At 41.4% G+C, this 11,271-nt stretch overlaps 1 protein-coding gene across 2 annotated transcripts; it reads right to left on the bottom strand.

The window, feature by feature from the left end:
* LOC8054823 (mediator of RNA polymerase II transcription subunit 15a) lies at nucleotides 341–11,046 on the bottom strand. Of its 2 annotated transcripts, none has more exons than XM_021464344.1 (10): nucleotides 10,582–11,046; nucleotides 9,303–9,414; nucleotides 8,253–8,367; nucleotides 5,866–7,089; nucleotides 4,276–4,343; nucleotides 2,283–3,722; nucleotides 1,402–1,743; nucleotides 1,074–1,265; nucleotides 872–960; nucleotides 341–789 (listed from the first exon to the last, which is right to left on the bottom strand). In XM_021464344.1, the coding sequence occupies exons 1-10, from the start codon at nucleotides 10,734–10,736 to the stop codon at nucleotides 585–587; spliced, it is 3,942 nt and encodes a 1,313-aa protein (XP_021320019.1). In that variant the 5' UTR covers nucleotides 10,737–11,046; the 3' UTR covers nucleotides 341–584. The 2 variants fall into 2 exon arrangements, with proteins under 2 accessions (XP_021320019.1, XP_021320018.1); XM_021464343.1 differs by having other exon boundaries at nucleotides 341–792; nucleotides 10,582–11,045.

Here is an 11,271-nt window from a genome sequence, read left to right as displayed (position 1 = left end):
AAGCATAAAAATTAATTAACGATAAAAAGATAACCCCGTAAGTTCTGTAAATAAGGAGGTCAGCACTCGCTCAAATCATAAGTTGCTTTTTACTTTTTTTGTACATAGATAACATACTCCCTCTCCTTAAATATCTATCATTTTCGTTTCCAAAAAACAAATATATATTTAAAATATTAATATTTATAGTACATAATTGGTACCGTTAAAAAGATCTTTGACTCTAATTTTTTTTAATAAATTTATTTAAAGATACAAATAGCGCATATTTTGTATAAAAAATCAAGTCAAAATAGTGGCACGCATACCAATGACGATAGTTATTTAGGGAAAGTATACCTAGATACATAACAAAATTTATATACCAAAAGTCAGATGGAGAGAGTACTAAATAGTAACCGAGCTGAAGCACCCAAGTTTGCTCAATACACTGTACTTTACACGATCATACTTATCAAGCTAACAGCGACTCAATACCAAAAGGAAGGAGGTATATACAACAGATAAACTGTTTCTTTCTTTTAGTCAACACATAAATCCTTATAGTGTAATAAATAATAATAATAATAATAGATACAACATACTTATGAAGCGCCTACGCAGCTTTCCCAGCAACCATAGCTCGAGCTGAAACTGCCTCCTCCAGTTTGCTGGGCATACTCTGCGATCACTTTGCGGGCGCAAGCATCCCATGTTCTTGCGATTTCTCGCAGTGACATGGGCTCTGCTAGACCCCGGAGCAACACACTGAACTTTGACTTGGCCTTCGTAGACAGGTCGTCTGAGTTCCTGCTGCAACCACAGAGCACCACCGTGAGGTTTGTTTGCCGAAGCACCTAACATATATACAATAATATGCCACTACACGCACCATTGTTCATCAGGAAACTTGTCTAGGAGCACCGGAGAGCATTTTGGGTAGCTAGCAGGAACAAGCAGCCTCAACGGCAAAATCGGACTCTGCCACGCATTCCAACATATACAACAAAATGAGACAACCATACAAGAATGGACCCTTCAATCAAAAGTAGAAAGAAAAGAAACATAGCAAAGGTGTTTTGAGGCTGCCTCACCATCTGCGCTGAAGCAAACATGGATTTCAAGCTGGGGCTAACAGCAACAGCAGTGAATGTGCATCTAATGACTGTCCCTTCACCCCCCTCAGATGCAGTGAAGGACTCGGCATCATCCTCAGAGACATGGAGCTCTGTATCTATAAGCTGCTGGTTTATCTCCTGAATCTCCTCCATCAGAGCATGGTTTACCTAGGTAGCCAACAGTTTGGATAAGAGATAAACAATGTTTGCCCTTTTAGATCCAAATATGCAAGCCACGGGCGACTATTTGTTGTAAAACTAATGCTCTACATTCTATATCAACAAAAATTTTAAAGAACCACACCTCAGCCCTTTGCCACTTGACACGTGACGTTGCAGTTGATTGTAGCTCTGGAGTGCCAACAGTATATGATTGCTTCAAGCTATCATTCACGCTTCCAGCCGATGACACATTAAGAGGCATAGCACTAGTGTCCCGTTTCATTTTCTTTGATGCACCACTCCCGTCATGAGTTATGAAGTTCCGGGCTTGCAAGCGGCACTTTGTCATAGCGACAAGATCTTCACCCACAGCAGCTCTAGAACCATTACCAGGCGCTGATCCAGCAATCCTGTCAATCATACTCACGACAGATCCAATATCGCTAACAGCAGCACTAAGGGACTCGCGCTGTGTTGTTCGCAACTGTATCGTAACACAAAATTTGAACATGAAACAGAATACAAAATAGTGGAATAATAATACAGGCCCGAATACCATCAAATAAAACTAATTTACTAAAGGATGCATGACTTCTTTGTATTATTACCATAAAAGGTTAACAGGCTATCAGAGAAACATCTGGATTACGAAGTGAGATAACATCTTATGTTGCTTACACAATTTCAGATAGGCAAAAAGACGAGCCAGAAATAGAAATATAGAATGACATCTGAGTATCTGACTAAGTGACTAGGCAGTATTGACCATCATATCAACAACTAGCTGATCAAAAAAATACATTGTACCAACTTTAACATGGTATCTCTAGAGGGCTTGCCAGGGAAAGGTGACATATACCTACTCCTATAATAGCTGAACTTTTAGTCCACATTTTCTTTTATGCTAGTATGTTACGAATATTTATAACCATATTAATCATGTTCAACAGAATGCTCCAAACAGAATTGATCAAGCAACTAATTGCCAAAAGAAAGTAAACATGAAGGTGGTAAGTTACTGACTGCTTTAAGCAAGCGATCCAGAGGCCTTTCTGCTGCTGATTTGGTTGGAACTTGAGTTGGTAGGTTAACCTGACTTCCATCAGCACTTGTGAATTCTGCAAGCAAGGGTGACGCTGATATACCTGGTGTGTTAACGGCTATAGATTGTGTCTGAGGTGCAAGGGATGTTTGCTGATGTGCTTGCCCCGCACTAGTGAGCGAAGATAAGTTGGAGAGTGGTTTATCTGAATCCACTGGCATCGGTGATGGGGCAACAGGAGGGGATGGAGATGGGACAAATGGTGAGTTAGCTGAATGCAATGGTGTCCCGGTCTTCACTTGAGATTGCAACAGACTGTGCTGATCAACCTGAGGAGAATGGTGTGAAATTTGTGGGGACGATGCTTGAAGGTTTTGCGGAGAAGAAATTGGAAAGACACCACCCTGTTTTATCTGCTGATGATAATAGTTACGCTGGCTCAGCTGTTGATACATTCCAGATTTGATTGCAGCTCCTTGCCTAACCTTTAGCTCATTCACATCATTTCCAGAATGAAGCTGTGGAACCGGCATCTGCCCTTGCTGCTGTTGTTTCTGTAGTTGCTGTATTGGGAGCTGCTGTTGAAGCATTTGCTTTTGCTGTATCTGATGCATCATCTGCTGACGCTGCTTCATTTGCTGACTTTGCATCATCTGATGCTCCTGATGTTGCTGCTTTAGCTGCTGCAATGAGTTCGCATTTGCTTGCATGGCATTGGTATTAGTCTGCATTGTACTCATTGCATTGTTGGATATCATGTTACTACTGGACTGCTGCTGTGCATTTAATGCACCCTGCATGGGACCAGTGCTTCCCTGTTGCAACGCAGTACCCATTGAACCATGCTGCACAGGATTAAAACTATTTCCCTGAGCATTCTCCAGATTAGAACCAGCCTGCGGTGCATTTGTGACATTTTGCTGTGTTGTTGGAACACCAAAGTTTGTTGCTTGAGGCGCAGGTACATGCTGAATGCCAGGTGCTCCAGAGGTCTGTACTCCTGTGTTCATACTTGGTATACTTGCTTGAGGCATCTGATTAGTATGACTATCATGCTGCTGCAAACCTTGGGAAGTCTGATGTTGCTGTGAAATGTTAGAGCTAGGAGCTTGCCCACCAGATTGCTGAAATATTTGCTGTCCAGGTGCCTGCACAGGCTTCCTTCTTTGTGAACTTAGGATACTGAGAATTTGCCTCTCGTAAACAGGGATTTTTTCCCTAAAAGCTGGCTGAATGCTGTTCTTGTTAACTTGCAGGAAATGCAATGTGCGCTCCAACATTAGTTTAAAGCCCTTCATCTTTTCATACTGCTCTGCTGACTTTTGAGCAGGCATGTGGTTGTCAATATGTTGTATCTTCATGGATATCTTATTGTACAAATCATTCAATTCCGCAAAGTACTGGTCCTTTAAACTCTTAATCTGTGCACAAAGGAATGAAAAACCGATAAATTGGTTGCCGAGGTTACACATTGATATATGTAAGGTAAAAGTTGAATAGAACAAGGCTTTCCATTAAGTCACAGGTATGATACAAGATCGATTAGTTGCCATTTAAAGCATAGAATCTGGCACAAAAAGGGAAACTGTGAAGTCCACTGAAGGAATCATGTGTTCTCTAGATCAACCCATTAAAGAAACCGACTGCCTAAAGAAAGAAGTAGCTTTCATACATCTAGACACCAACTGCTCCATAGTACATATGGTCATATGGAGTTATGAACACTTGAACAGGCACACAGATTCCCTAAAATACTAAGGTCTGCACATCTGTGACAATGCTAAATATCTTTGTTATATGGATTTCAATTCCAATCTTAAAAAAGAATGAAAACAAGGAGGGTTGTTTGGCAAAAGAACGGACCAATAGAAAGCAGTAAAAGAAATTTAGGGGCAAGAGAAAGTGCAAATCCTATCTATAAAGGTGAAAGTGAGCTAAAAGTGATAATGCCAATGGGATTGTGGCGTGCTTTACCATTTGATATAACTCCTCTTGCAAATCACCTCCTGGATGACCAGTTTGAGCAGTGGAATCCACAGATGCTGCATAGAAAGCAAGGTTGTCAAAACTCAAATCAGCACCATGAACAAGCAATCAAGTAGCAACCTTGTACAGTATAGAATGCAATGCAAGTAGCAAGTGGAAAATTTCTGTGCCTACTAGTGGAAAGTGTCAGACAGTAAATTAAAGGATAGAGTACAAAGAAATATTGCAGAGTAGCATTTGCAACAATACCAAACACAAATGAGAACCACATTTGGTGAAGGAAAAACTGTGAAGAGCAACACATTAAAATGACAGGCACTGTATACTGTAATATGTAACTGCATCAGAATTATGTATACATGGTTGTGATTTCCAATTTTTTTAGTCTAAACAATTAGAAGCTTGTTTTTCCAGCTTAAGCATTGCGCCTTCATCAGAAAATAATGTGGAAAACAGAAAATTATTACTAATCCTTAAGAGCATCTCCAGCAGTCCACCATTCTCATCTCCAATGAGAAAAGACTGCCATTTGGGGGATTTGGCTCACTCCAGAAGATACCCGTTGTAGCACCCAATGTGAACATTTTTTGCTCAGCCCCTCAAAATCAATCCCACAGCCCCTCAAAGATGAGAGAACCCTCCATCCCCCTCCCAATACCTGAGACTATTGACGGGTGAACCAACTGTTACACGTCCACCTCCACTTGCTTGAGCCGCCATCAAGGAACCAAACTCAAGCCACCCTCTGGCACTATGCGAATCGAGCGGCGAGCTCCAGCGGCTGCAGATCAGGCACTGACCTCCTGGTAGCAGCTCCGTTTCTCCAGTCACTGCCATTGCTGTGCGTGTGCCACCCGTAAGTGCACACCATGCAAGATTTACAGGCACCGGTGGGGCACACGAGATCCGCAGCACTGGAGGAAGTTGTAGGTAGGGGCAACAGAGAAGGAAGAGGATCTTCTGGGTGGCAGGGGGGAGGCGTGGCAGTGGAGGGGAAGAGGTACACCGCGAGGGAGGGAGAAGACTGAGAGGGGAGAGGTGTGGCGGAGCGAAAGTGGTGCGCTGCGAGGAGACGGGTGCAGCAGGTCAGGCGTCCAGGTTGGGCCATATCCGCAAGTAAGTGTGAACAGAAGAGAAAAATTAAAAAAAACACTGACATGTGGGTCTGTTTTAGCATAGGAGATATTGGGGGTGGATTTCTCTGCTTAAACAGTAGCCCTCAAGTTCCATAAAAAAAGTAAAATTTAAAACAAAAAACTGACAGGTGGGTCTGTTTTGGCATAGGAATATTGGGGGTGGATTTTTCTCGCTCTGCTGGAGCAGTAGCACCCAGGCCCCCATAAAAAAGATTTAGGCTCCCTCCAATAAATTCCTTTTGCAGGTAGATTTTTCTCACTCCGCTAGAGATGCTTTAAGATGGCTATAGAGTTACCACAATGATAGTAACTTAGTAGGCATAAGCATAACAAGGCCTCGGCTTCAAGTAAAAATGCACAAATAGGCTTGCACAAGACTATGGGAAAACGTTAAGTATACAATAATAGTAAAGACTGCAAGGACCCTATATGAGGTACTTACTACTGGGTGCTTCTTGGAGGCCCCTCTGTGCCTGAACGTATTGCTTTTGTTGATCAATATTATTTTGTTGCAAGAGCATGCCAGCTGAAGTTTGGAGCCTTTGTTGCATTCCCAATTGTTGCTGCACTTGATTAGGCTGAGACTGGAACTGCGACATCATATGTTGTTGAGGTTGCTGAAGCTGGTTCTGCTGAGACTGAGGTTGCATCAAACCCATCGATGTCTGCTGAGCATGCTGTTGCTGCTGTGGTTGCTGAATTGGCTTTTGCTGCTGTAACATATGCATACGGACATTTGGCGCAGTTCCAAGAAGCTGCTGCTGCTGCTGCTGCTGATTTTGCTGCTGCTGTTGATGTAGACTTGACATGTTTCCCTGGTTTGCCAATTGTTGGGGCTGGTGCAAGGGCATAGATTGCTGGTTCATCATCTGCTGTGTTTGCTGCATATTCAAAAGATTATTTGACTGAACTGGTAGCCTTTGTTGCTGTTGCATCTCCACAGCACCACTCTGTTGATTCATTAACTGATTTTGCTGTAAATTTGACTGCTGGCCCATTAATTGTTGTGGCTGCTGTTGCAAAGGAATGTTGGGCTGTTGAGTTGGTTGAGTTTGCTGCAGAGAAGGCTGCTGGTGCATGGACTGTGGATGTTGCTGCTGCCTCACTACAGATTGTGTAGGCTGCTGGAGTAATGATTGCACAGATTGTTGTACTGAATTCAATGGATTCTGTTGAATACCGCTCTGTGTAGCTGACTGCATCGCCATGGACTGAGTTTGTGGAATGGTGGTCTGCCCAGGCTGAAGGCCAGATGACATTTGCATCATGGACTGCTGTGAAGATTGCATCTGTGTTGACTGCAACAAAGTTTGCTGCTGCTGAATATGCGGTTGCATAAGTGAATTCTGCTGCAATTTCTGGCTCATCAACAATTTCTGCTGTTGATAAATTAACTGATTATGTGCTTGTTGTTGTTGTTGCTGCTGCTGCTGCCTACCTGCCATTTGTCTTTGTGCAGCATACATATCTTGTGGAGTACCTTGTGCTAAACCATTGTTCATGGTATTTTGTGGCAGGCCAGACAGGTTCTGCAGCGTCGATGTCTGGCTGGGAAGAGAACCTTGAACAGATGTAGAAGCATTTGGCTGCCGTGTCTGTTGCTGAGACATCAATGGGATAGCTGATGACTGTGCTGGATTACTACCTTGTGGAGGAAGGCCAGGTGCTGTTTTAGAAAATATACCATATGAATGTTAAGGCAATGAATGCTTACATTAAAATTGTAACAAGGATGCAGAAGCATTCAAATGCAACATATTACACATAAAACTGACAGTGAGCTTCTGCATTTCTGAACAGAAAAAATAGGAAAGTCTACTGCAAGCAATTAGGAACTGAGCGATTGATTCACATCTGAAAAGAAAAGTACAGTGGCATAATCATTTAGAATGCATGTGCATCACTTTACATCCCAATAATTAATAAGCATTCCCTCTGTTCCAAAACGTATGGTGTTTTCGTTTGTACTTTTGTCCTAAAACTTCTATAACTTTGATCAAGTTTATATAAAAACATATTAATAAAAATATATTAACATATACAATATATAATACAATATATAATACAAAGTAAATGCACTATGGAGACATATCTCATGGTGGGTTAAACGGATTTGATTTGATGCTGTAGATGTTGGTGCATTTTTCTATTTTGGCTTATGAGAAAGCTAAAACAACCTACGTTTTGGGGCGGAAGAATAACATCTAAGGCGCCCCTTAAGGTACACAAAACCATCTAAGGTCCTGGATTCAAAGTATTTTCTAGTATTGGAAAAGTAGTATGGTTCTGAAAAAAAAGTTATGGAAAAGCTATTGGGCGTTTGAATGCAACAAACCTTCAAGTTTTCAAAGACATGGTATTGTTAAAATTTTAGTCTTTTTGAAGTTTGAGATACTCCACTCATGACCTTGCTAAAATTGTAGTCTTTTGGAGTTTTAGATACTCCACTCCACTCAACCTCCGCAAACAACAGTTTTGCATGCTTTTATCTTATTTTTTACAGTTACTTCATGCCATAGTTTTTTCTAAAACTTTGCCATCCAAACAGGCACTATATGATAATAGCCAATAAACTTTAGCAATAACAAATTTTCCCTTTAAAACAATATAATAAACCGACAAAAAAAAATCATGAAGATGCAAATACAAACATATTAGGAAGCAGGTGAAAATAAAAGGCATGCATTCCACCAATGAGAAGTAAACTATCTTAATGTGGAAAACTTAACTATGCCCTGAATATCTTACCTGCATTTTTTTTTTTTTGAGAAGCAAATACATTCATATAGCACAAAAAAAGTGTGATGTTGCATTTGCTGTGTATGGTACCTGGACCAGGAGGGTTTTGATTTGGAATCACTTGAGCACTTCCAGCGTTCTGTTGGGTCTTTGTCTGACTTTCCATGGACAGCATTTTCAGAGAAATCTTCCGCAAATAATCAGACTGAGGGATACAAAACAAAAGGATTTAAGTTGTGTTTTTTTGCAGTAATACATTTTACATGTGCAAGTTGCATGGGCCCATGAAATTTTGATACCGCACCTCCTAAATATGATTAGCACAGTTCCATGCATTGCCCCATCATGTATGTTACCATGATAAAAAAAGATGCCATAAACATCTAAAATTTAGGACTTGGCCTTGTTTACTTCCACCCAAAAACCCAAAATTTTTCAAGATTCCCCATCACATCGAATCTTTAGACGCATGCATGGAGTATTAAATATAGACGAAAATAAAAACTAATTGCACAGTTTGGTCGAAATCGACGAGACGAATCTTTTGAGCCTAGTTAGTCTATAGTTAGACAATAATTACCACAAACAAACGAAAGTGCTACAGTGTCGCGAAATTTTTTCGCTCCGGAACTAAACAAGGCCCTTGTTTAGTTCGCAATTTTTATGGATTTGGCTACTGTAGCATTTCGTTTTATTTGGCAATTAGTGTCCAATCATGGACTAATTAGGTTCAAAGATTCGTCTCGCAAATTACATGCAAACTGTGCAATTAGTTATTTTTTATCTATATTTAATGCTCCACAAGGGCGAACCTACATTGGAAGCAGTGGGTGCAAATGCACACAGTTGATTTGGTTAAGATTTCACCATATATGCACCCCCTAAAATATATGTTTATGCACCCACAAAGCAAGTGCACTGTGCACCCCCTAGAATTTGCTCTAGCTTCGCCACTGATGCTCCATACATACGTCCAAAGATTCGATGTGAAGGGACGAAAAGAAAAATTTTGGGAACTAAACAAGGCCTTACCCAAAAGCCTTTAAGATTGTTCATAGATCAAATGTTTATATCATTGACCCGCCCCATGACTAAACATTCTGACTCTACGGGAGCGTACTAGAGTTAGGTTAAATGTACCTGGCTGGTGGCTGCAGTATAGATTTTCTCTTCAAATCGCACGGCAATTTTGTGAAGCTCAGTCAGCCCTTCTGGTACTGATACTGGCAGGTGCTTCTTCAGAGTCTCCATTCTACATATATAATGCAAGAAGTGATATATTGAGAGATACACGATAAATGTGTTTGATTACCATTTAATTAGTCAAAGTAAACCAGAAGGCCCAGTACATGTAAAAAAATAAATAGTTCACTAGTGGAAAAAGTGGGCATGGAATTTGTAATAAAATAGTTCACTAGTGGAAAAAAGTGGACATAGAATTGGTGGACCACTAATGCACATACATATTTTTGAACCAAACGAACAACTAGGGTAAAAATGGACACATTCAAGTGGAAACTAGGGTAAAATGTACACATTCCTTTGGCAGGCATATACATGACTTAATAATTAGTTGGCAGAAAAAGACTCGGGTCATACCGCATAACCAATGCTAAAAGGTCCTACACAAGATGAGGGTCTAAGAAGTGGATTTTTACATGGTTTACCCTTTCTTATTTTGCAATTGGAAGGAGGTTGACAAATTGGAGAAAGTCAGAAGTCTACCGCTACGCCATGCCTACCTTCACTTGGGCTAGAGAAGTGTTGGGAAAAAAACAATTACGTCATGAGTTGTCACATTCTACACCCATACCTAAAAAAAATTAAATGCACATTGGAGTCACCACTCATGGCTGAGAAAAAAATGAGTAGTCACCTGTGCATGTGCAAGAGTTGAGATATGCAGTTGTGTATGTTTCTATGTGTGTTTATGGTACAGTGATGGCTTTATAAAGATTTTTTTTTAATCTTATAGCAAGCAAACAGGTAGTCAAGTAGTTTCTACTGAAAATTTTGATGATTAAATTTGGTTTAAATAGATATATATAATCTTATAAAGTATGATGTATTGGATTGTATGGCATCAATGCGACTGTATGGATTCATATGTCACGAACAAACCATGGGGTGGTTTGTGGGTAAACAAACAAGAGAAAGGTAAGGTAGACCTCGAATTGTTAGGTCCAAGTGCACCGATGGATCAGCAAACCCTATCCAGCAAGCAATGATACTGTCTGTAGTATCTAATCTAAATAAAGTAAAGATAGAAAAATAAAGTAAAGATAGAGTAGAGAGGGAAGCAGGTGTACACGGATCGAATTGTAAAACAAGCGACATGGATCCGCCACGGCAAAAGGAAAAGAATGAGCTGCTTGAGGAGGAGGAGGAGGAGGAGGGAAGTAAGATGGAGAGGACGTACATCTTATTGACGATCCTGTGGCGCGCCTCGGGCTGAAGCTGGGTACGCCAGTCGCTTCCGGCGGGTGCAGCCGCGTTGGGGTCAACCCCGCCAGCGGCAGCGACGGCGGCAGGGTCGGCTCCCTGCGTAGGGCGCCAGTTGGCGCCGCCGTCCATGGCTTTCCGCCCTAGGGACTCGGGCGCCTGTCTTGCTCTCTCTGATTTGATGATTGCTGGATTCGATCGATCTGCTGAGCGACGATGGAGGGAGCACTTTCCCCCAGCTCCCCTCTGATAAGCAGGAGAGGAGCAACCGAGGTAGCGGCGGCGACGACGAAATCGATTGTAGCGAGGAGGGTAGGGGCGGAGGAGCCACCAAGAAGGAATTGATTGGGGAAAGCCAACAAGTCACGGCTCACGACTCACGAATCAGGACGCTGGATTTATCTAAAAACAAAGGAATCAGGATGCTGGATGCGCCGTCTTCTCCCTTCTGTGGGCGTGTCTAGGTGATAATATTTTTTTTTAGCGACCAAGTCACGGCTCATGGGCCCCAATATTGGCCCATTTCATCGGCTTTGATACCTAGGCCTTGTTTAATTTCACCTAAAAAAATAAAAACTTTTCAAAATTCTTCATCACATCAAATCTTGCGGCACATACATATAAAATATTAAATATAGATAAAAAATTTTGAGTATAGTTAGTCCAT

Source organism: Sorghum bicolor, chromosome 7 (assembly GCF_000003195.3).
Source record: "Sorghum bicolor cultivar BTx623 chromosome 7, Sorghum_bicolor_NCBIv3, whole genome shotgun sequence".
In the NCBI taxonomy this organism is placed as follows: domain Eukaryota; kingdom Viridiplantae; phylum Streptophyta; class Magnoliopsida; order Poales; family Poaceae; genus Sorghum; species Sorghum bicolor.
This window is presented reverse-complemented; position numbering and strand designations above follow the sequence as displayed.